This window comes from Phyllopteryx taeniolatus, chromosome 4 (genome assembly GCF_024500385.1).
Source record: "Phyllopteryx taeniolatus isolate TA_2022b chromosome 4, UOR_Ptae_1.2, whole genome shotgun sequence".
In the NCBI taxonomy this organism is placed as follows: Eukaryota; Metazoa; Chordata; class Actinopteri; order Syngnathiformes; family Syngnathidae; genus Phyllopteryx; species Phyllopteryx taeniolatus.
The window spans coordinates 21,465,950-21,491,996 of record NC_084505.1 but is presented as its reverse complement, the minus strand read 5'-3'; the positions used below and the strand labels follow the sequence as shown (position 1 = coordinate 21,491,996).

The following is a 26,047-nucleotide window of genomic DNA, read 5'->3' as shown; positions in this document are numbered from 1 at the left end:
ATCGACTTCTCATAACCTTACATTGTATTTTCATCAGAAATACAAATGGTTGTAATGTTACTGAAATATTTCCTTTGTTTAAAAAAAAAAAAAAAAAAAAGTACATCCATCCATTTCCTGTACCCCTTTATCCTCACAAGGGTCGCCGGCGTGCTGGAGCCTATCCCAGCTATTTTTGGGCGCGAGGTGGTGTACACCCTGAACTGGTCGCCAGCCAATCGCAGTGCACATATTCACGCCTACGTGCTATTTTGAGTCTTCACTCAACCTAACATGCACGTTTTTGTGCTCTGGGAGGAAACACGGAGAGAACATGCAAACTCCACATAGGGGGGCCCGGGATTTGAACCCTGGTCTTCAGAACTGTGAGGCAGACCAGTTGGTCCACGTGCTGCCTAAAAAATTAATTCTTGGCAATTTTGTAAAAATAAAAGTATACTGTAACTCTAAACCTCACCAGTTATTTTCTTGTAAAAACTGTTTTGACTTAAAGGGACTTTGTGGTTCCCCCCCCCCCCCAAAAAAGAAATTTACATATTGGTTAAAATTGCCAGTATAAACCTGACAGTAGTACATTGGTAAAAATGATCTGTAATTATACCATATTTTTTCTAAACAGTTCAACAAGTCCAATAAATACACAGGAGCAATCCAAAGCTTACAGAAGTGATCACACAATAAAAGGCAAACATACATTTAGTTAAAAAAAAATATTTTTAGTTAAGTATTGGGGGGGGGGAAAAAACAAGTGTCAGTATTTTTTTAAATGTGAAATGGTGGCCATCCTGCACCTGGAACCATTCTGACATTGGTTAAGGACATTTATTAGCATTTATTGACACTATGTACACATGACGATTGATATTTTGGGGCCTCAAAAATTATTAAATAAGAGCGCGCCTCCAGAAAGGTTGATTAAATGCTGATTTCCATTGGCTGAGACAGTGGGGAGGCGGTGGCGGGTTTACCAAGGCATGCAGGGGCTGGGGCAGTCGCGGATGTACGACTCCAGCGTGCCAGACGACACTTGCATCAGCGTGGTGTACGTCGTCAACTGGCATCAAGAAAAAAATATTACCACTGGACATTCTAGGATCAAAATCACTTACCTTGTTGAGTACGGGCTTAGTGGACAGCACGTCGTACAGTGTCTTCAAGGAAACGTTCTGTCAAATGAGAGGCAAAGTCACTTGTCTGTCATGCAATGACGAGAAAATTAACTATTGTGTCATTCTACAAGAAAAAAAGCAGGAATTCAATTTGAAGAAAAGACAAAACAAAAGGAGTCTTTAAATAGTCAGAAATTGTCAAGAAAAAAAGTTGAGATTAGAGGAAAAATTCACAATTCAACGGGATATATTTTTTATTTTACAAGAATAAAGTCAATTTTACACATTTTTTGGGGGGATGAAAAAAATCTAAATAGTTGAAAACACATGAGTCCGACTTTTTGGGAAAAAATCCAAATAAGTGAAAAAGGCCCAATTTTACATGAATTCAGTGAAAAATATCTCCAAGAATTGAGTCGTACTTTTTCAGGAAAATAATCTAAATCTCATGAGGAAAATGTCAGAATTTTGCATGGATTAAGTGCCATGTCTTCAAGAATCAAGTCGTCATTTTTAGACTAAAAAAAAAAAAAAAAAAAAACTATTAGAAGAACAAACCTTAATTACAAAGTGGCATTTTTCCCAAGATTTAACTCAAATTTTCAGGGGAAAAAAAAAAAAATCTAAAGATGTCGAAGTTAGTGGAATTTGTTTTGTTGGGTGGGTCAAAATATTGTATAGAAAATGTCATAATTTTACAAAAACAATGTCAATGTTAGTGGAGGAAAAAGTAATTCTACAGGGAAGTCTGAAAAAAATTGGACTTGGAGGACAAAGTCACACAAATGGGACTTTTGAAACTTTTTAAAAAAGGCAATAACACAATGTTCAATGTATTTCAAGGCACCAATGTAGGAGAAAAGTGTGTGTGAGAAGCAGCGCGGTGATTGGTCGAGCGTTGTTCTCACGGCTTGCGACGTTTGGTTCATGCACTTGACGGCGGGAGTGCGGCGGTCGTCCAGAAACAGCGGCTCCTTCCAGTGGTCGTAGTTTGTCTCCAGCACGAACCAGCGGCCCAGCTTCACATCGATCCTGCCAGAAAAAAGCGTGACACACTTTGGATGATTTTTTTTTTTTTTACAGGAAATCAGGTGATATGAAAGCTTAACGCTCGCGCAGTCATGTGCCTTGTGCGCTCGTTGGTTGAGCAATAAAACGTTTCACAAGAGAACAAGCACAAAAGTCCACTTTGCCGCTTCTCCTTTTGGCTTCCAAATCAAGTCTGTTTTTACCTCCACCAAGCACAACCCAAGAGCTTACTGTAGCTTTTGGACCACACCGAGAAAAGTCCAAATATTACAAGGTTGGTATTTTACATGAATAGAATTGTGAGAATTTTGCATTAAAAAAAAAAATAAATAAATCTCTTATGACAAAAATGTTATTTTTACATGAATAACATTTTTTCAAGAATTAAGTTAGCATTTATGGGGGAAAAAATATCTAAATATTAAGCCAAAAAGAAAAAGGTCATAATTTTACAAGAATAAAGTGGCAACGCTTCAAGAATTGAGTTAAAAATGTAGAATATTGAATTTAGAATACGTTGTCATTTTACAAGAATTGTATTTTTTCAAGAAAAAAAGTTGTAGGTTTGCAACTTTGTAATTGAGGTGTATAAAGTCGTAAGGGTACGCAAATAAGAAATTTCTACAAGGATAAAGAATGACTCTTACTCGAGGACATCAAGACTGGTGAGTCTGGATCTGGTGATGATGCAACCTTGCCCTGTGCGGTTTCCTCCCAGGATGAAGTAGGCAGGAGCCAGAAGCTTCGTCTGAGCCAAGCCAAACTTCGCGTCCTCGTAGCTGAAGAGACGAGACGAAACACACCACATTCATTTTGGGAAATGGCGAAAATGGCTGCTTCAAACAAAAACAAACTTTATGTCGCTTTTCAGGCATGGCTGCCTGAGACTTTTTTTTTTTAAATAGACTTAACATCTACCAAATTTCATGTTACTAAAAGAAACTGCCTTTTGGGGCTGAATTTTCAAAATATTTTTGAAACCAAAATGAAAGACTTCCTGTATCTTTTCCAGAACAGGAAGTCAAATACCTGGTTGCGTTTTCCAGTACAGAGCGCGTGAGGAAACTCATCCAGATCCCGTCTCGCTTTCCAAGGATCCACTCCAGGATTCCTATACGAGGGCACAGCATTCGTTTAAAACTCTGGCTGAATTAAACAGCAAAGTCGCAGTTTTAAAGTCGGAAATTTCCGGAAAGGGGAGGGGTCATACTATAACAAGATCATATGTAATTCTACCCTAAGCAGTGGGAATTAGAGAAAAAACAAAAAAACTTCTATGAGAATAAATATGGAATTTTATATTAGTAATAAATATACGAGAAAATAGGCACAATTTAATGACAAAATGTAATATAGCTAGGAAGGGGGGAAAAAAACAACAACAAACCAAAAAAATAATACAATAAAAATTAAAAAAAATAAATCACAAATGTACCAGAAGTCAAAATTTGACACTGAAAAAAGTCAAAATTCTACAAAGGTCATTATTTTACAAGTGAAGTTGTTTTTACAATAGACATAATTCTTAAAGAGAAAAAAGTTGCAATTTGTCAAAGAAACGTCATAACCCTACAAGAAAAAGTCGTTATTTCAGGAGGGAAAAAAAATTGCAATTTTACAAGGACAAAAAGTCTCAAACCTACAAGACAAAAATTATTTTACTAGAATAAAGTTGTTACACTACATGAAAAAGTCGTTATTTTATGAAAAAAAGTCATAATTACCCAAGAAAAAGTCGTAATTTGAACGAACAAAAAAAAAACGCTGTAACCCTAAGAAAAGAAGATTCAATCCTATGAGAAAAAAAAGAATTGTAATAGGAAAAAAAAACAATAAAGTTGGAAGTTTACATGCAAAATAGTAGGAATTGTACAAGAAAACAGTCATTCTATGAGAATAAAATACATTTTATGAATAAAATGGAAAAATGTGTATGCAAAGTAATGTCTTCGTTCTAACAGAGAAAGAAAATTGTATATTAATGAGGATAAAAAGTGGGGAAAAAAAACTAATGTACAGGCAAAACCTCAATTAAATGACAAATGTTTTACGAGAATGAAAATAAATCTTATGAGGGGAAGAGAGAAAAAAAAAAAGTGAATTCAACAAGAAGAGTGACTAACCGATGTATCCTCCGTCCAGACTGAAGCGTTCATTCATGGTGAGGGTGAACGTGTTCTGAGAAAAGCAACAAACATACCATCATATAAAGTCTACACACTCCTGTTTATAGATGCCAGGTTTTTGTGATTTCCAAAAAAAAAGACCAAGATAAACCACTTCAAAACTTGTTCCACAATGAATGTGACCTTTAACCTGCACAACTGAGCAGATTATACATATATAAAAAGGGAACCATTTCAAGCGGGGAATTAAAAATAAACAATTGAGGTCTTGTTTTAAGAGGGTGTGCACACTTGTGTAAACACAGCTATTTACTTTTACTTGTCCTTTTGAAAAGACCCCCCCCCCCCCAATTGAGTTGTACAGGTTATACGAAACAATGGGGGCATAAGTATTGAAATGACTACGTTGGTCTAATTTTTTTTTTTTATATATATATATTTAAAAAAACAACAACCTGGCATTTCAACAGGGGTATGTCGACTTTTTATATCAGCTGTAGCTATTATAATATATATGTATATATTTGTGTGTGTTTTGAATGCGTTTGATATTTACAGGTTTGACGCCGGTCAGCATGCCGACGTAACCGGCAAAGTTTGTGGACTTGAAGACGGTGCGGTTGTTCCTCTTGAAGTCCACGTTGACCACTAAAGGCTTCAGCAGCTCACTCAGGACCCAAGATTTGTTCTTCACGTCCCATCTGACAAGCACACACGTTGCTAAATGGCCCACACACTTCCTAATATAGTCAAATGTACTCAAATTCATCGACGTGACTCAGTCGAAAGTTCACAAATGAGGTTTTAGCGCGAGTAAATGTGCAGATTTCACATATTATTTTGTTCCCAAGCACAAAAAACATATCCCCTAAAGTCAGCACTCTGCTGTTACTTCGGCAACCTGGGGCAGAGGGCTGCAGCGCCCCACACAGCAGAGGAAAAGAGAGAACAAAACAAAAACAAAACATCATACTAGCATGAGAAGAAGGTTGTAATACTACAAAAAAAAGGTAATGCTACTCTAAAAAAATTTTTTTGGGATCCAGGTTAAAAATTAGCAAATTAAGAGAAAAAAAATCTGAATCTCACGAGAAGAAAAATTGGAATGCAGAATTTTTTTTTTTTTTATAAATCTAAAAGAATACAAAATTTCCTACAAGAAAAAAAAAGATAATCTCAAGAGGAAAAAAAAGAATAATCGTAATTCAGAGAAAAAGTAACAATCTTGCAAAAATAGTCAGAATCCAACAGGAAGTCAAAATCAGATGAGAATGAAGTCACATTTTTAGGACACGTTTGTTTAGGAGAAAAACAAAAATAAATTCATAACATTACTCACTCAAGCATACATCTGCACTACAAAGAAGACTGTTGAGGATCTCATAAAAATGGAAATAAATCACAAATAAAAATACAATAAACCAACAAAGAAGAAAATGCGTGAACAATAACAAATAAATATGAAAAAGGAAAACCAACAATGTTAAATACAAAATATTACACAAACAAAATGCACAATGGGTTGCTTTGAACAGCTAGGCATGTTTCCACTACGCCATCTGCTGGACCCGGTGTGGCAGTGCCACTACCTGCCCCGAAAGTAAAATGGTGGGGCTCTTACCCCATAAACAAACCAAAATCCAGGTTGCGACCATGCAGGAGGTTTCCTGTCGACACACGAAACCATTTGGTCCACTTTAGACAACACAATTGCTTATATATAGATAGATATATAGATATATAGGATATATATATATTTTTTTTAATCAGGAGATGACTGACCGTTTGCGTCCTCTGCAACCACTGAGGTGCACACGGTGAACACCTCGTAGAAGATGTTAAACAGGATCACCTCACCTACAAAAAAATAAAAAATAATAATAAGAAAATATGTGGTTTAACTAATGAAGTGGCCTTTAAGATGCTTCAAGAGGGAAACAAATGCTAATTCTATATCAAAAATGTCTATGAGAAAAAAGGTTGTAATGCACCCATCCAGCCACAAGAAAAAACATCAGAATCTTACGTAAGAAAAAATTTGAAAAAAAAGGTTGCAAGAAAAAGACATAATTCAACAAGGAAAATAAATTCTGAAAAAAAGGTTGTAATCCTATGAGTAAAAAAAAAAAAATCCTAATCCAATTAAAAAAAAAAAAAACAATTGTACATGAAAATAATTCACAATTCTCAGAGGAAAAAGTCTGAATCATACAAGAAAATAAAAGTTCATCCTCCTAGAAAAGACACAACTTTAAGCGGAAAAGATAATCAAAATAATCCTAGAAAGAAAAACAATCTGAAAAGAAAAAAAGGACGTAATGGTACGAGTCAAAAATATCCCAAACTATGCAAAAAAAAACCCTAAACATCTGGTAAAAGAAAAAAAAAGTCGCAGTCATAATTCTCACCCAAAAAAAAATACATAACTCTCAGAGAAAAAAGTGGTAACCTTAGAAATTTTTTTTTTTTAATTATGCGGGGAAAATGACGTAGAACTCGCCTCCAAGAAATATCTGGTGTACCTAATGAAGTGACTTGTGAGCGATTGCTTACCGAGAGGAACACCCGAAGCGGCTGCTATTCCTTTAATTTCGTCACCAAACGGGTACGGGAGCGTGTTGACGATCAAAGGCTGCCACGCCACGTGGAAATGAATTCATATCATCAAACATATGCATGTTACTTATTTGAAAAATAAATACATTTGAAAAGTACTCACCAGAGTGACGTCCACCAGCTCGATGAGCTTCCCACCGGGAACAAAAGCGTTGGCCAAGTCTCGGATGGCTTGGATCATGCTGACCAACTTGGATGGAAACAGCAAACATAAACACAAGAGCCGGACAGTCATAAAAATAACAACAACAACACATTTATGAAAAATATTCCACCTGTGTCTTTTTGTCAGCGATCACAGCCGACCATCTCTCCTTGGGCGCCAAGTCAAGGTCCACAGTGTACCAGCTCACAGCGCCTTTAAACCTGAATTTCATTTGCACTTTAACAGACTGTATATCACATTTTAACTAGTTCATTTCAAAATTCAATAATCACTTCAATCATTTCTCATCATTTCCCCAAAACACTTATTCAGCTGTAGCTCTATTCTTGTCAGACTACTTTTTTTTCAGTTTCATGTTGCACATTCGATTTTTTTTAACTGCCATGTTTTTATATATATATATATATATATATATATAAATCAAAGCAGTTTATCATTCTATTCTACTAATACGCAATTTAGATTTTTTTCATTTTTCTACACCATAAAACATGTTCTACTTCTTCCCCTACTTTGTGCTGAAGTTTTAATTAGTGCTAAAACATTTTTTTTAAACTCTAAGTGACTCATTAATAAATTCAATCACCGCCCAAGAATGATTTCAAACATTTTCTTGGCAGTTCGCTTTGTTTCTAAAGTTCATGTTCAGGTGCAGTCCGACAATAATAATTCCAGCTGTATTATGATTAATATTTGTTTAATTCTGCTCTTGTGTTAGATTGCATGTTTATGTGCATGTGTACGTACCTGTTCTACATTTAAAAGCAGGCTGCCAATGTTTAAACGTGCCCCCTTTTTTTTACAGCATCTACGACAACTTCTGAATTAACACGGCCCAACACCACAACCGTAACTTTCGTCGGCCTTAAATCATTGATTTATTCCCTCCCCATTATAAATTGTATTTGGGCTACATTTTCCATTTTTCGTTTTCACAAAATGAAGAAACGACTCCAAAAACTAACGAGGTGTAAGTGAACGCACCACAGCACCATAACCTTACACGTTAAAAAAAACCTTTTGACAACAAAAACAACTTTAGCACACACTTACGTGGGCCCACTCGGAGGATACATTCCAGTCCGACAGTCTTCTGTATACTGTAAATAAATACATACAGTCAATGGAAATAGTCCAAGAGTGAATTTTGAAGTGACAGTTGCTTCACACTTGGGTCAACGAACGTTAACTTACCGGCGGTATAAACTGTGACGATGTGGCTGCACATAAAACGGCTAAAATAAGAAAAAGAAAGCGGGCCATTTTGTGCTTACTTTCCCACTGAGCACTAAATGTGTTAAATGGACCCCACAAGGCCGCCGGGGCTGTTTATGTTTTTCTTGTCACGCAACGCAGATTTACGTCCTACAAAAGGGGGTGACCGGAAAGGTCAATACATGCGAATTAACGTTGTCTTACACAAAGTGACAGAAAATAGACGACTTTAATTAGTTTTAATGCTCTACTTACAAAAATAAACGTCGTTTCTTTTAAAAATGTACTTATATTGTCAAAAAACATGTAAGCCGTATTACGTAGAACACCTTTTCAATGGTTCCTTCCACGCGGAAGCGTATTTTAGGGTTGTTTGGTATACATTGTGACACCGAGGGGGGAACCAAAATTCGAGGAAAAAAAAAATTGAGACTACAACAATCCCACACGAGCTAATCAGAAATTAAAATTTTTAGTGTCTTTAAGAACGATCAACTACAAACCGAAATTATGATTTGGCCACATGAGCTGATAACGTTTTGTTGAAATGTTCTCGATCTGAAATCACACCTCTCTCTAAACACGTCGAAGAAGCCAATGGTTCCTTCCACGCGGAAGTGGATCACAAGGGCTTCTTTCGTTTCTCTTGTAAAACCAACCGTACACGAAGAACACAAGAACAAGTAAATAAGTGTCATTAGGTTGCAACAATTCATATTTCATATTGGAATAATCTTGTCAAAAGTCTTGATTTGATAAAAATTGGGAATTTATGCGCAAAATATTTAACAATAAAAGGAAAGAAGTATCTTTTCAAATAATTCCCAGATTTTACCCATGTAAAGCTTTTCTACAACGGCTCAAAAACCCCACATTGATACTAGTAATTGTTTTTGTGAGGGATCCCTTGAAGATGGTTTTAATTCATTTTGGAATTACCCATTAACTGCTAAATTATGGACAAATAAGTTTAAAAAAATATTTTGTTTGTATACAACCACATATTTCCCTTTGCTTTGAACATATATTGCTTGGCTTCATTGACTACCCATCTGAGAAAAACACAAATTGAAATGAGTAATTTTCGATTTTTGGCTGAATGGCATATACACACACGTTGATCACTGTTTTGGATTTTTTGAAATGAAGTCAATCAATATATTAGGACCATTGGACACGCCACCATTGCGAAAGCTATTAAAACATTGGATCCACAGTGTGCTCTTTATAATGCTTTTTGTAATAGTCTTTTCGCCACTGATTGTATGTCACACCCTGGCGATTGTTTGTATTGTAGCGTCGGACTAATCCCCAGCATGCCGAGCGGCTTTGTAAATAGTGGTAAAGTGCTGTATAAATGCTGTTAGTTATATAGCCTAGTAGGGTTGAGAGACTTTGTGTGTTATTTCCCCACTTCTCCTCGTTGTTTGTTTAGTTGTTTATTATTTATGCGCCAGGACAGTCGCGTCACACCAATGACTCTCCTCATCGTTGCCCACTTCTACCGCTCTTATTCATCAAAAACACAGTGCCTTTCTCATCCTTACGACTTACTGTTGCCACAGTATGCTGTTTTTCTAAATTAAAAAAAAAAGCACATAAACCCTTTAACACGAGAACCAAACGTCGATACCTATACAAGTCATTCCCACACTCGACAATAAGAAAAGAATAACTGTTTGTTGAAATACCAGTGAATCCATGCATAAAACATGTTTTGGGCTAGGTTAGGGTATAGGTAAAAAAAAGATATAATTGATGTAAAAGACATCGCTGTAAACGCGATGGTTCCTTCCACGCGAAAGTGGCTCGTCGAGGGCTGCATTGTTGTGACACCAAGAGGGGGAATGAAAAGTCGAGAAGGAATACAACAGATCCTATACAAACCAACGAGAAATATACAGTTCTATTGAGTTGAAATAATTATGAATACAAGCATAAATGGTCATTTTTGGCCAAATGTGGGGCTAAGTCCGACAAAAATGTGATCGAATGAAATGAAACACCCTCTCGAAATGTGCTTGAGAATCTAAAGGTTCTTTCCAGATGGAAATGGAGCATAATTGGGTTTTGCTACTCACTAAGTCGAATTTTTTTTCCTCCCATCTCGTCAATGCATTCAGAGACTTAAAGACACTTGCACAACACAAACCATGTGTACTTTATGTGTTTTATGAAATTGCATTGTCCCCTTTCAAAAATAAACTGATGATAAACTCTTCACAAAGACGTGACATTGTTACGAAAGTGCAATGTGTATGTGAATTTGAAATGCGCCGAAGAGTTGCTGAGGTGTTTTGACATTCAGCCCATCGTATTTGTTTATCCAGCATTAATAACAAGTAAATCATTCACGACTGCTTATAAAATAAGAATTCACATCATATTTTTACGGTCAATATTTACCTGTTCTTATAAATATAAATTATGCACAGTACACAAATGGACAGAACATGTTTATTGAAAAAAAAATAATAATAATAAAAATGAAACACTTCACTTGCAATATCGATCCGCTTTCATTTTGCTCCTCCTGGAATGATAAAAATATGCCATCACCTTAACATGCATCACAAATGTAAGTGAGTGGAAATAAAGTGACTTGTGTGTGTGGCATGGGCTAAACCTTTTTTGGGGCGGTACCTGTCGAGCAAAGCCTCGTGAAACTTTCCATCCAGTCTGGCTTTCTTCAGCAAGCACGGCTCCTCCTCGTTCACCCGCAGGCGACGGTCCTGGAAACTCTGAAACTTCTTCCTGTCAAATCATTTTACCATTTAAAAATGTATCTAGATAAAAAGAAAACTTGCTTTTCACATCAGAAGTTTACATGGCCACATGTTGCTAGGCTTGAAAATCACTGCCTCGTCAGCCAATGAAAGAGAGGCGTATCATGGCAATTACGCCCCAAAATGATTTGTAATTACCGCCCTATCAGCCACTGAAAAATCAGCACGTCAGTCAAATTGTCAAAATATGGCCCAATATTACCTCGAAAAAGGATTATGAATATTGAATTTGCGAGGCCCCCCCCACCCACACACACTTTTTTCAAAACACAAACAAGAAAATGTTTTATATCGACAGATAGATTTTCAATAATGGTCACTTGTTGCTAGGCAGAATCCAGAGAGCTCCAAAATACCTGGCCCCTGGGCCAATTAAAAGCTTGGAATATTACACAAATGATAATTATGAGCATTATGAGGTGAGTTTGTTCATACATATTTAATTGGCAATATTTTTCGCATACCTGTACATTTTTAGCCATCTAATTTTATCGGAAATAAATGTGTACTGTATATTACTATTCTTTATTTACAAAAGTTGAAAAATCTACCTTTTTGTTGGACAACACCAACGTTTTGTTACACATGCACATATTTATTTCACTTTTAATGAAAAAAGTAATTCTATCAAGGTGTTGTAAATTGCACTAGCGCACGGGTCAATAGTTTGTATTCTATCTTCCTCTAACTAAAAAAAAAAAAAAGCAACTTTTGGAGTTGGGAGGGTAGCTGAAGGTCGGCCATTATCCACATCACAACAAATAAAAGGCCAAATGCGGACGAAAAGGAGCAATCTTGATTGATGAGTGTCATCTGGGAGGCGTGCTCGTGCATGAAGTGATGCAATTTGCTTGTCAAGGTTGTCAGTGTGTGTGTTGACTTGATCCACAGATAATGGGAGGGAAATCACTGCAGTGTCAAGTTGCTAGAGGTCATTTCACACTAGTTTTGAGGCTCTCCTAGCACCCAACACATAAGCTAAATTTCATATTTACACACAAAAAAAAACAATAATTGGACTTACTTGATTAATAACTCTTATAATGCATGTCCGACCCCCGAGATACTTAGTCACCTTAAAAACCCAACACTCAAAGATACTTCAAGATGCTCAAAAATTACTTCAAGATGCTGAGCCGCCCTAAAAACTCAACACTCAACATCACTCTGTCACTTTCAAAATCAAACAGTCAATGACAGTCGCCTTCAAAACTTAACACTCAAAGATCTTTATTCGCCTCAAAATGCATAATGCTGTCGGTTGTGCTTGACTGGGAATCCTCTCCGGTGAATTCCCGTTTGGTGTGGACACAACTCCTGTGATCAAAAACTGAATACTCAAAGACGCATTAAACATCCAACACTCAAAAGAGACACCACCTGTCATTTTGGTCATAACCCCAACAATTTGAACAAAACATTGAAATGAAATGCATCCTGTTGGGATAAGTGTAGTTGTACTGCATATCAAATTAAAAGCGAAGCAAAAAAGATGCAATGAGCAGAACGAGAAGGTGCTGACGTGCACTAAAGCGAATCAAATTCTATTAGTCAGAGGGAAATAAAGTGCAGTGTAAATGGAGGCCGTGCGGAGTGAGCTGAGCAGCAATGTGGAAATGAAAGCAGCAATCACAGCAACGGGGATTTGGGCAGTGTTACAGCGGGAGCTGGATTTGCGAGTTTCATTTGTTCCGTGGCCACGCTCGTAACTCCCTTCGCTCGTATATTGACTCAATGTTCTCAATTGAAATGCCATTCATCTGTTCCGGCCCACTTCAATCTTTGGTTATGAGGGGCAGTCAAAATGTTACTGAGGCCAATCTTCCTCTAGCTGTATTTATTGCAATAAAAAGGCAATATACACGTGGAAATAAAGCCCCCAAAAAGTGGGGATTTCAGCACTAATATCAATATCAATATAATCTCCCCTTTTCTCAACAGCGACTGCCCATCGATGAACAAGGGCATGTAGACTGCCAAGCCGGATGACCTCTTGTTCAATCAAGAAATCACTTCAACAGAATCTGTCCCGACAAAATCAAGTCGGGCAAAATATCTAAAAAGCTGCAACAAAATGACACGATCCACAGAAATTCCAGAGCAGGCGAGAAATAAAGTAATTGACATCTATCGGTCTGGAAAGGGTTACAAAAGCCATTTCTAAAGCTTTAAGATTCCAACAAACAATAGGGAGAGCGATTACCCTCAAATGGAGGAAACATGGAACAGTGGTGAACCTTCCCAGGAGTGGCTGACCTACAAAGATGACCCCAAGAGAACAGCAATGACTCATCCGGGAGGCCACAAAGGAAACTCAGGGCAACTTCTAAAGAACTGCAGGCCTCCCTAGCCTCAGTTAAGGTCAGTGTTCGTGACACAACAATAAGGAAGAGACTGGGCAAAAATGGCCCCATTGGCAGCGTTCCAAGGTGAAAAGCACTGCTGACCACAAAGAACAGAAAGGCTCGTATTACGTTTGCAAACAAATAAAAAATTCAACATCTGAACGATTCCCAAGGCTTTTTTCAAAATATTATATGGACTGACGAGATGAAAGTTGAGCTTTTTGGAAGGTGTGTGTGTCTTGTTACATCTGACGTGAATCTAGCACAGCATTTCAGAAAAAGATCATCATACCAACAGTCAAACATGGTGGTAGTAGTCTGATGGTCTTTGGCTGCTTTGCTCCTTCAGGACCTGCACAATTTGCTGTGATTGATTGAACCATGAATTTTGCTCTTCATCAAAAAGTCCTGAAGGAGAATGTTCAGTCATCATTTTGTGACCTCAAGCACTTGGGTTCGTGACCTCAAGCACTTGGGTTCTGCAGCAGGACAACGATCCAAAACACAAAACACACCAGCAAGTCAACTTCCGAATGGCTTAAAAAAAAAGGTTTTGGGGTGGCAAGCGACATCCCGTTCCTGGAAAACCTCGTAAGTTGGGTCACTGGTAAGTCAAGGTACCACTGTACTTACACGTAACTGAGCTCGCAGGACTTGACGTTGCCTCGGTCCTCATCCGCGATGTCGTCTTTAGGCTTCACATCTCGCTCCGCACACGAGCGGATCTGCGGCACAGATGGTCACCATTAAATATCGTCACGTCACGTGAGGTGTGCGATGATAGGATGATTGTCACGCGTCACCTTCACCATCTCGCCCTCGCCTGCCGTCTTGCTCTTGGCCTCGATGTCGCCGCTCTCGCTGTACGAGATGAAGCAGCTGTTGGCGGCCATCAGCGCCATCTTTCCCTGATCGATGTGGAAACGGCATTGTTTTATGTTGAAAGCAGCTCTTAAGAGTTACACAAGGCTGAGCTACACTCAGACACTTAGTAGCCTTAAAAAAAACAAAAAGACGATGAGTCACCTTAAAAATGACAAATTCAAGACTCTTATTGCTCTAAAAACAGAACACACAAAGACACCCAAAGATGCTTAGTCGCCTTAAGAACACAAAACAACAACCGATGAAAGACTCAAAAGACATTTTGCCACCTTAAAACTTCAACACTCAAGGGCACCTTTTTGCCTTGAAAAAAAACTTAGCACTCAGAGATGCTGAGCTGCCTAAAAACCCCAACACAACAACAATTGAGCACATTATAAACTCAACCCCCACGCAGATACTTAGTCGCCTAAAAAGTCAACAATCAAAATGCTTAACCACCTCAAAAAGTCGAGACTCAGAATCTACTAAAAACAAACATTCAAAAACAGAGTCATATTAAAACCCCAAAACCCAAAGACCCCGAAAGATCCTCAGTGTCCTTAAAAACTCAACCCTCAAATACATTGAGTGACCTTAAAAGAACCCTCAACACAACTTGAACTGTCATTCGTTACCTCTTGAAAAATGGGCTCCCACTGTTCTCGAGAGCCAATGGCGTCGGAGCGGCCCACCACCAGGTTGTCTGCGTTGAGGCCCAGGTACTTACCATAGCCTGACTTCAAGGCTATCCTGTGAAGTGATTATTACGAATGACACACCTGAGTATTACTTTCAATACTTTGGGTCAATACATCAGAATAGATTGTCAGTAATTGTCTTTCACCTGCTGTCGGAGAGCTTGACCGCAGTAAACTGTTCAGGGGGATCTGGTCCTTCGTCCTCTGAAATAAGACATCTTATTGTTAATAATTAATGAAATGGTTCATACATGCAAGGAGTGTGTAAGTTATATTATTGTTAGAGGGTAAAAACTGCATCATTTCTTCACACCTGCCTTCTAGTCATTAATAATGCAAAAAACACTTCTGGGCTCATGAGGGCCAAAAAAAAATAATTGCTCGATCTTGCTTTTTGTTCCTTTTCTGATGCTTAGCCGCCTTAAAAACTCGACACAAAGACACTTTAAGGCACTTAGTTGTCCTAAAAATTAAACACTCAAGACACTGTCATCTCAAAAAGCTCAACAGTCAGACAGTCAGTCACCTAAAAACCAACACTCAAAGACACTTATTTGGCTTAAAGACTCAAAATGTCTCAAACATGTTTCGTCGCCTTAAAAACTCAACACTTAAAGACACAGTCTCCTTACCAACTCAAAGACAACCAATGATAACTTACACCATTAAAAACTTAACACTCCAAGGCACTTCAAACATACAAAGTCAACACCCAAAGACTACAAAAGTCTTAGATGCCGCAGACTGAATATCTAAAGACAGGCGGTTGATTTCGACACACTGGAACGGATTGTGTTTGATACCAGAAGTTCCACTGGCATTTGGGACCAGACAATCGACAGTAGATGTAGATGACTACGTCGACATCGTCCTTCTGGTCCGCGTCTATTTTTTTTTTTATGAAGTGCTAAATTGTCTTTCTCCTCGTAAAGTCCAACTGGTGTCCTCTTTCATCTCCCGACAATGAGCTCACGTCCATGCAGATGATGTGAGAAACGAGAGACACTCAGGGAATTGGGAGCTTTCAATCTCTCGGGAGTTTTCCAGCGCCTCGCGCCTCTGATTAAATGCGCGGTGAATTCATCTGCAGCGCTGTAAAAAAAAAAAATGGAAGGCTGCTTTGTGCCCTGAGGCAGCGTGAAGTGCCTCCACTCCCTCCCGTCCTTGCCCTGGACTCAACCCCTCTTTCGGCCACTCAGTCTGACATCTGAGTTGAGACATCGCAAAGCTGAATTTTTAATCAACTTTTTACAAGTTAGAGCACAGAACACAGCAGCAAGAAACACATTTACATTTTAAATGAGACGCGTATGTGCGTTGCATTATAAGTGTTATATTTCCTGAAGTAGTGTGTGCCTGTTGATATGTTATCCACTTGAGAAATGAAACACTTCCCTCAAATAATCACCTCAAGGACACTCAAACATGCTTCGTCACCAGAAAAACTTCAGGATGTTTGTTCGCATTTAAAACGCAACACTCAGACAAAATTTTGCCCCCCAAAAACTCAACAAAAGACTCAAAGACATTCTCAAATTCTTAGTCGCATTAAAACTAAAAACTTGAAACATTTAGTCGCCTTATACAACCCCCAATTCCAATGACGTTGCGACGTTGTGTTAAACAAATCAAAACAGAATACATTCATTCATTCCTCTTCCGTTCCGCTTTTCCTCACTAGAGTCGCGGGCGTGCTGGAGCCTATCCCAGCAATCTTTTGGGCGAGAGGCGGGGTACACCCTGAACCGGTCGCCAGCCAATCGCAGGGCACATATAAACAAACACATTCACACCTACGGGCAATTTAGAGTCTTCCATCAACCTACCACGATACAATGATTTGCAAATCACGTTCAACCTATATTGAATTGAATACATTACAAAGACAAGACATTTCACGTTAATTGTTTTGAGCAAATAATCATGAACTTGGACACACAGGGACACTTTGTTGCCTTGAAAAACTCCCCTCAATAAGAGTCGCCTTAAAAGCCCAACACTCAAAGACACTAAGTCACCTAAAAACCTTGACACTCAAAGATGCTTAGAGCCCTCAAAAACTCAACACAAAGATGCTTAGCCGCCTTAAAAACATAACACGCTTTATCTTCAAAACTCAGCACCCCAAAACTCTCGCAACACTCAAAGATGCTGTGTCACCTTATAACCTCTAAACTCGTACATTTCCGGCGGCATAGTTGTCTTAAAAACGCAACACTCCAAGACACTCACAGACAGTCACTTTAACATTTCAACACACAAAGAAATAAGGTCACCTTATAAACTCGACAGTCAAACGCAACGGCAATTAAACGCTCAAAAAGCAAAACACTCAAAGATGCTTTGTCACCTTCAAAACCCAACATTCCAAGATGCTTATCCATCTTAAAAGCTCAACACCCAGACCCTCCTGTATAAATATACCTCTCTCAAATAATCGCCTCTCTTTTAACATGATGAAATGTAGTAACCATAGTAGCGTTCACACGTGGACATTTAAGAATTTACTGCTGAGCCCATTGGCAATCTGTTGCTGACCAAAAAAGCAGCAGCAAACGAGCATTGCCTACTTTCTCTCTGTAAAAATGATCACAGCCTCACCTGGGTGCGGCGCGCCAACCGTGAAAAGTCCCGTGTCCAAGGCGTGGATGTATGAGTTGTTGTGCATCTCGATGGCGACCATGCCCATGATGTCGCCAAAATGGCGGATGGCCCACCAGCCGCCTGGCGAAGTAACAAGAATAAGAAATGTGATGCACATTTATTAAACCACAAAGAGGAATTATTGATAACGAAAAGGTAGGATGGGCACATACCGACAACATCCTGTTTGGATTCATCGTCTGTTGCCTTTCTCTTCTTATTTTTGTCCTTCTTCTTTTTCCTATTAATAACATAACCAAATGGGAAAAGTAGAAATTACAACTTTTTCTTCATCCTTCCATCCAATGTTCATGTTTAACATGTTGTTTCTTATTTTTCACGGCTATGGAAATTAAAAAATTTAAAAACCCTAAACACAAAAATGCTTCTAACTGCATCTAAAACTCACCACTCAAAGACACTTCGTCGGCTTAAAAAACGCAATACGTAAAGCAAGGGTGTCAAAGTCATTTTTTGTCCCGGGCCACACTGTAGTTCTGGTTTCCCTTAGAGGGCTGTTATGACTGTGAAACCATATATGCATAATCGCCTCATCATATTATTACATGCAGTTTACACACGCAAAAAAGATGGATAACTAGTTAAGAGAACTAGGAAAGTTTGTTCAACTATTGTTAAATTACCCACTAACGTAACAAAAATTGCTTTCGATCGCTCAAGGTTATTAAAAGTTGGGATGTCCCAATCAATCTTTGTCATTTCCGATCCGATACTGCAGCCTTGAGTTTTGGCCGATACCGATATCAGTACGATACCATTTCAGCCATAATCACAATTATATATAATAGACAACACAGTCACCCCAGGCGTACCAATGTTTTTAACCATGACTGTATTTATGTTTATGATTTCGATTTGTAATATATTATATTAATTGTTTTATTTTCTGGTTCTTCTATTAAGCTATATTTAAAGTTTAGTTTTGGTAGTTAAATAAACACCAAGTTTCAATAGCAATGAATAATCGTGTTTATTAATCGTGATTTCAATACCAATCAAAATAATCGTGATTATTGTTTTTTTTCCGTAATCGCCCAGCCCTAACGTCCCCTTTGAATTGAATATCGGTTCAGAAAAACAAGTCAGCTTCCCTCGAAAATTGCACTACTTTTGTGTGTTTACTAATGTTCAGACGACACAACATGAACACACACTCATCGCTACTTACGGTACTTAGCCTCACCTGTTTGCATTTAGTGCAAATCGCCAAAGTCCCAACCGAGTCGACGTCGTAAATTTAAGACACCTCGCTTTATCTACCTATGCCACAGATGTCCCGACTTACCCTTTATTTTGCCCCTTCAGAACCAGCTTGGTCGATTTAACCCGGGAATACTCCGCCATTGTGGAAAGACCGAAGCGGTTAGCCGGTTAGCATGCTATCACGGCTAAGCAGCGGAAGCGGAAGTTTGCGACAACAACTACGGCGGCCGCAGAGGCAAGAGCAAGTTGCACTTCGACTTTTTCGACTTTTGCTGTATTGTTACTCTTAGTTTTATCCATGGCACTACTGTACACCTGTATATTCGAAGTAAACCATATTTTCCCCCCTCCTCAAATAATTGCCATTTGCCCTTTACATTGCATCGTAAATTATTTATACTGTTTCGTTATTTATTACAGTTACACACATACATTACATACTGGCCAACAAAAAAATTAGGGATATACCGATTATCGTCAGGCCCGATTAGCGGCGCCGATATTTGGCATTTTGATGCCTATTGGCATCGGCCATTGTTTTTAAAATCTAATGGCTGAAAAGAGAAAAAAAAAAAAAAAAAAAGGGTATACTTTAAGGAACTTTTGTTTTATTTATTTATTCAAATTTTGTGTGAACTTTGTAAGAATATGCTGCTGACGCTGGGAACTCTATGTGCAATTTTGTTTTTTGTTTGAACTTAAAACAACGATAAAGGAAAGATTAACGTTTCAGTTTTATTTCCTGTAAGAGATTTTAGAGAGCTATTGATTTGTTTAAGTTTTCATTTAACTTTATAAGACATGTTGCTAAGCCTGGGAGCTCCCTGCACGTTTTGTTAGAATTTTAGCTACAAGATGTCTACAGGCAGTGACAAAAAAAAACAAAAAAAAAAACCTGACTACATTGCAAATAGGAAAACTGTCTAACAAACATATGGTTTAAGGCATTTAAATAAAATGAAATATGAGTTAATAGTTTCACGCCCTTCTTTTCCCTTTTACTGCAAATGAATAGCAGCTCCAAATATCGCTTATCGGCCTCCTTGACTACTAATAATCGAAATTGGTCTATCTCACGGAAAATGCAAAATTAGCAAATGATAGCAACTTTTTTTTAGATTAGATGCAATTTTGATGGTATTTTGTAGGCCCGCACAAGACACAATGGATTCGCCACAATTCATATCTTGCTCTTCCGAACCTACTGTCATCATCGTTAACGCTCCCTGATTTACGTTCCTCCATGTCATTGCTGTCCCTTTTTTCCCCGCCTTGTAAATCTTCAAGCTCTCAATCAACAAACATTTCAACTACAGTTGATCTGCCCTCTCTCTATTTACATGAAGTACATCAAGTTCCAATTAAAGCACTTCATGACTTCCTTCCTTTCTTGAAGGAAATATGTCCAATCCAGATTAGGATTTACTGTAGCATGCAGCAGCCACACATCACAAGTGTAAATCCTACTCTCTGAGCTCTTCTTTCCCAATAACCAGCAGGGCAAATTGTCCTCCACAATGACTGCGTGGGCCTTGCTCCATTCGCAGAGCCAAGGCACCGTGAAGCAGAGCAATAGCGCTCCAGTCCGCCGTGAAAACCATTAAGGCTGACCTCCGCTCTCACCGTGTTACAATAAAAGAGCTAATCTTTATCCAAAAAAAAAGTGACATGAAGAAAATTCTTGGTGTGGCAGAGAATAATGAAAAAAAAAAATCTGCAGAGGAGGTTATAGTAATTACGTTCCTACATAGCTCATTATAGGAATTAGCTCACATTTAGCCTCCATTTTCACACCCGTTAATGTGTTCAATTACTTTACTTTTTGCATTACTCGCTGGCAGTCACGTAGAAGCAGATGTGAGCCAAGCTAATACCAACTATCCATCCATCCATCCATCCATCCATCCATTTTCTGAGCCGCTTCTCCTCACTGGGGTCGCGGGCGTGCCGGAGCCTAACCCAGCTGTCATCGGGCAGGAGGCGGGGTACACCCTGAACTGGTTGCCGGCCAATCGCAGGGCGCATACAAACAAACAACCATTCGCACTCACAGTCACACCTACGGGCAATTTAGAGTTTCCAATTAATGCATGTTTTTGGGAGTGCCCGGAGAAAAGCCACACAGGCACGGGGAGAACATGCAAACTCCACACAGGCGGGACCGGGGATTGAACCCGGGTCCTCAGAACTGTGAGGCTGACGCTCTAACTCGTCGGCCACCGTGCCGCCTAATACCAACTAGTTCAAAAAAATTCAACACTTGAATAATGTTAACCACCAATGAGGAGGGTTAATATATGTCTTTCTTGTGAACTGGAGCCGATGCCATCTGACTTTGTGGTGAGAGAAGCGGGGTACAACTTGGACTGGTCACCAGTCAATCGTGTATAAAGCTATTCCGATGCGATACCATCCATCCATCCACATTCAGGCGCGCTTGTCCTCAGAGTCGTGGGTAAATGGATCCTACGCTGACTTTTGGTGAGAGAAGTGGGACGCATCCCGCACTGGTCACAAGGTCAAATATGTGTAACGCTACTTTGTTGTGATGCCATCAATTCATCCATCAATTTTTTAATAGCGCTTGTCATCATTAGGGTTGCTGGTGAGCTGGAGCCTATCACGTTTGATATTTGGTGAGAGAAGCGGAGTACACCCTTGGACCTGGACGCCAGTCAATGATGTATGAAGCTTCTTCGATACAATCAAATATCTTCCATGCATCTATTTCCTAAACTGCTTGCCCTGATTAGGGTGGCAGGCCACCGGAGGCTATGCTGACTTTCGGCGAGAGAAGTGGGGTACACCCTGAATTGGATGCCAGTCACTCGTATAAAAAGCAACCAAAAGATCAGAATCAGAATCATCTTTATTTGCCAAGTATGTCCAAAAAACACACAAGGAATTTGTCTCCGGTAGTTGGGAGCCGCTCGAGTACGACAACAGGCCGTCAATTGACAGAAAACACTTTTGAGACATAAAGGCATTGATAAAAAAAAAAAAAAAGTCACTGAGCAGTAAAGGGTTGCTAGTTATCTGGTAATGCCGCTACATTATTTTGTTTTTTTTTGACAATTGTTCAAAAAGATGCAGAGTCCTCTAGCACTTAGAGCAGTTCGAACGACTAATATCGCTATAGTCCGGCGCAATGAGCATTGTGCAAAGGGCGCCGAGACTTCAAGGAGTGGACGAGTAGTGTGATAATCTAATCGATAATAATAATCTAATCACGAGTAATGCACAATTGTCCCCACAGAAATGTGACAATGAACTCAAGTCGAAAAATTGCCAGAATGTTGTCATGGAATTGTAGGTTAGGTGTTTAAGGAGTCGATCGCAAGAGGGAAGAAGCTGTTGGAATGTCTGCTAGTTCTCGTTTGCATTGATCGGTAGCGCCTACCTGAGGGAAGGAGCTAGATACCCATCCATCCATTTTTTTTCTAGCGCTTTTTTCCTCATCAGGGTCACAGCTAACTGGACCCAGCTGACTTTCGACAAAAGAAGTTAGGTAGACCTTGACCTGGTCGCCAGTCACTCACATTAAAAGCTACTCCAATGTGATCAAATACAATCCATCCCTCCATTTTTGATTGTTCCTGTCCTAATTAGCGTCTCGGGTCACTGGACCTTACCACAGGTGAGTTTGTCAAGAGCCTTGGACTGGTCGCCAGTCAATTCCAGGGCACAAATACACAAACAAGCATTCACACTCACGCTGACTAAAATGGAAAATGTACAATTTGGCAGTTGGGAATCGAGCCCAGAAGCTCTTGACTGTGAGGCAGAGGTGCTAACCACTAATCAACCATGCTGCGCTCACTCAATACACTCAACGTTGGAATAGTTCCCTAAATATGATAAGCGTACAGTGAGCGGTTCGTGCACGTTGAGATTCATTCAGCTTGTAATTACACATGATCTCAGTAGGTGGCAGTATACACACACATACACGCACGTACACACTGGGCCATTGCATTTGCCGATATGGCTTTTTAAGAGCAATACGTAAGAAGACTGCTTCCTTCTTTGAGACATGAACGCATGCCGAAGTCATGAATCGAAAGCCTTAGTGGTCATATCTCCTTTTAAATGCAATATACAGGCTGTCCTCATTGTTACAGGCTGTCCATGTGTTAAAGGTGACATGTGATCTAAAAGTGACTTTTAAATTGCTCGTATATCAATCGTTTCAGTCTGTGTAGTGCCCGCCCAACAATCACGTGTGAAACTGAACAATCAAGTACAGTTTTCGTGAATTGCCTTTTTTCCAAAATGTGCCTGTGAGCAAGCTGTTCAGAATTTTGCCAATTGTGACATCACAAGCATTCTCATTTACATAAACACTCCCCCACACCGCGTTACTCCGACCATGACATAGCAGCTTGGCTGGGCAAAGATCTGATGTTGTCAAGCGACGGCCAGACTTCACAGAAACACTACGATGTCAAAGCCAACAGGTAAGCAGAGCTGCAGTGTTAGTATGTAATAGCATTAGCTCCAAGCACTCTCAGAGTTAGCTTCTGATAACCTGACAAGAATAAACTTGATTGGCCAGTGAGAGTTGTCCAAGAGGTGATTGTGTGTGTGAAGTTATTCTTGTTTTGCAATGTGTATGCTGCATGCGCCACATACTGGGATCTGCTTACCAGTGAAATTTGGTGTGCTGCGTCTTCCAAAGAAAATTCGGTTGTCGACATGAGGTATTTGTGTTTGATGAGGCATCCGCTATATGCACCATTTATTGACAGGTGTAATCCAGGCATCTTGGTGATGAAGTGCCGCCTCCTCCACGGAAAATAGAGTTGCTAACACAGCGGGTTTGGTAGCTGTTATTTGTATTTGTCGCTGTGCTCGCTGCATGCGCCACATGCACAAATATGCAAGGTAGTGGAAGTGGAATTCTGGTGACTTGTTGATGAAGCGCGGCCTCTGCCAGTGAAAATATTGTCGTCGACATGATTGGTGGGTGTCGGGGTATTTTTATTTGTCGCAGTTTCGACATGGTGGCTATTTGTTGGCATGTCTACTGCATGTGCCACATGCACAGATCTGCTACACAAATTGTCACCTGTAATTAAGGCAGCTTGGCGATGAAGTGCTGCTTCCGTCAGTGAAAATTCACGCTTAATACATGCTTGTAATGTCTTAACGGATAGCACTCGCTTTTTGTGTTGGATTCCAGGCTCAACAAGTAGCGACACCCTTGCTCTGCTCCTAGTCGTCACGGCAACAAAAGCCGTTGCATGGCGGCACACCCTGCAGTCGAGGGGAGTTCGTGACTCATTTGCATGAGACACTACCGTCCCCCCATAACAGGATCATTTTGTTGACTTGCTGGCGTCAAGAAGCCTCGGTGGTTCCCTGGGAGCTGAAAGGCATGAATCATTGAAAAAGGGTTCAGTGTATTTTTAAACTGCTTTTTACATTCATAATGCAGACACTTGAATCCCAGTGACAATGACACGTCCCTCATCATCATCATCATCATCATCAACGTCGTTATTATCTTGAGGGCTGGAAGCGAGGGATTCATGTCCTTCTGGTAGTCAAACCTGAATAGCAGCACTAACGTAAAAAAGTATCGAGATATATGATATAGCGCTCACCAAGATCAGCATAAAAGCCTTGCATGACATTTGGCGCTCAAAGCTTTCCTCATATTCAGCTCGCTACACTACTTCTCAGTGCTCTCTTTATCAGTAGGCCGGTTGGCCTTCTCTCTCCATTAGACGCGAGCTACGCTGGCTCTTATTCATTTTGAAAACTCTTACTGCTAAACATCCCTGTTTTGTATCACAAACATGCTCGATTGGCATATTGGGTCTTATCAAAGCTGTTCCAATGAGTTGCTTCTTTTCAAAACGCCTCGACTTTTTCCTCAACTTGGTTCAACTGCTTTTAGTGTTAGTGCTCCTGTGCCCTGGAATTCCTTGCAAAGATCAATGAAATTGTCTTCCCTCCCCTCCCTGAGCCATTTTTAACCTCTGCTTCTTATATTTTTCAATTCTTCTTGTAATGGTTTTAGCTAATATAGTGTTCATTTTTTGATCTTGCTTTTTATTATCTTTGTTGTTTCTGTGTGTTTACTTGTCATCACTGTAAATGAGGGCAAAAGTGGAAGTTCTAGGGGGATCAGGAGCTTGGACCCCACCTGTCACCCCCTGTATTGGATGATTCGAATGGACCGAGCAAGTTTGAATGGGAATATTCGGATTCATCCAGGTCATTTCATTCCGAGGTCATTCAATCGATCGCAACTGGACTGTTCTGTTTGTCTTAGAAGACATTTCACCTCTCATCCGAGCAGGTATTATCAGTTCGTGCAACAAGAATTAGTCAGGACGCACTAGCCAGTGTTTGTGTGGAAAACTCAACTATTTATGCCCCAAGTTAGTGGCACCCAACGACTCTTGTGGACTGACAATTGCCTCTCTGTCAGGCAGCTTAACAGCTCTCCTCCTTTCTTACATAAAAAAAGAATGATACCATTCATGGTTTCGGGCGTGCCACTAATTTGGAGTAGAAATAATTGAGTTTTCCACACAAACACAGGTTAGTGTGTCCTAACTGAGTCTTGTTGCATGAACTGATGAAGCCTGCTTTTGATGAGAGGTGAAATGTCTTCAATGACATGAGCACCAAGCAAGTATATAAATAGCTTGAAACTTCAAGATTTTTTTGAAGAATTGTTCACTTTTTGCCAAAGTGCTGCTTGTTGAGTAGTGAGTTGAGTTGAGTTCACTGCCACCATGGAGAGCTCATCAGCAAAAATGCGGCTGAACGAGGGCTCGTACTTCAAAAACACGTAAGTCGGGTCACTTGTATCTCGAGGCACCACTGTAATCGTAACAGCTTACAATTTGTAATGACGAGGGGCCTTGGTGACATTTTACATTTTCCCCGCAGAGCAACAAGTCAATGACATCCTCCATGCCTTGTTTATGCATAAAACCAATTATGTGGCTCCCACGGTGTAGCACAGGTTATGTGGAGGAGTAGTGTTTGTGTTTGTGTGTGTGTGTGAGAGTGAGCCACCACGTTACAAAGAGACCCTCTGCAATATGTGGGCGAGTAAGACTCTTGGTGCACACCCCATCATTACAGTGTCATTACCATATGTTCAGAAAGCCGGTTCAGCGTTTTGCCACTCACTCAAGTCCCATTGACATACGCCCCCACTTCAGTGAAGCAAAACAACAACAACAACAAAAAATATATAAGCA

General features: G+C 39.6%; 2 protein-coding genes across 5 annotated transcripts in view; both read right to left on the bottom strand.

The window, feature by feature from the left end:
* Positions 1–86: 86 nt before the first annotated feature.
* asah1b (N-acylsphingosine amidohydrolase (acid ceramidase) 1b) lies at positions 87–8,399 on the bottom strand. 2 transcript variants are annotated; one of them, XM_061770536.1, is made up of 14 exons: positions 8,241–8,399; positions 8,100–8,146; positions 7,156–7,246; positions 6,984–7,070; positions 6,818–6,896; positions 6,047–6,121; positions 5,886–5,931; positions 4,821–4,965; positions 4,262–4,316; positions 3,168–3,249; positions 2,786–2,917; positions 2,018–2,141; positions 1,110–1,166; positions 87–1,054 (listed from the first exon to the last, which is right to left on the bottom strand). In XM_061770536.1, exons 1-14 carry the CDS (start codon positions 8,307–8,309, stop codon positions 965–967), a joined length of 1,179 nt encoding a protein of 392 aa, XP_061626520.1. In that variant the 5' UTR covers positions 8,310–8,399; the 3' UTR covers positions 87–964. The 2 variants fall into 2 exon arrangements, with proteins under 2 accessions (XP_061626520.1, XP_061626519.1); XM_061770535.1 differs by having other exon boundaries at positions 87–1,166.
* Positions 8,400–10,704: 2,305 nt separating this feature from the next.
* Positions 10,705–26,047, bottom strand: part of frg1 (FSHD region gene 1) — a 436,830-nt gene continuing 421,487 nt past the window's right edge. Inside the window, exons 2-10 of one of the 3 annotated variants that reach the window (XM_061770540.1) lie at positions 18,805–18,846; positions 17,774–17,841; positions 17,559–17,681; positions 15,104–15,161; positions 14,895–15,009; positions 14,196–14,300; positions 14,026–14,117; positions 10,905–11,015; positions 10,705–10,794 (exon numbers count right to left, since the gene is read on the bottom strand). In XM_061770540.1, the coding sequence (XP_061626524.1) occupies positions 10,758–10,794; positions 10,905–11,015; positions 14,026–14,117; positions 14,196–14,300; positions 14,895–15,009; positions 15,104–15,161; positions 17,559–17,681; positions 17,774–17,841; positions 18,805–18,846 (751 nt within the window). In that variant the 3' untranslated portion in view covers positions 10,705–10,757. Of the gene's footprint in view, positions 10,795–10,904; positions 11,016–14,025; positions 14,118–14,195; positions 14,301–14,894; positions 15,010–15,103; positions 15,162–17,558; positions 17,682–17,773; positions 17,842–18,804; positions 18,847–18,906; positions 19,063–26,047 lie in introns of those variants that run through there. The other 2 variants (XM_061770538.1, XM_061770539.1) reach the window with 2 other exon arrangements.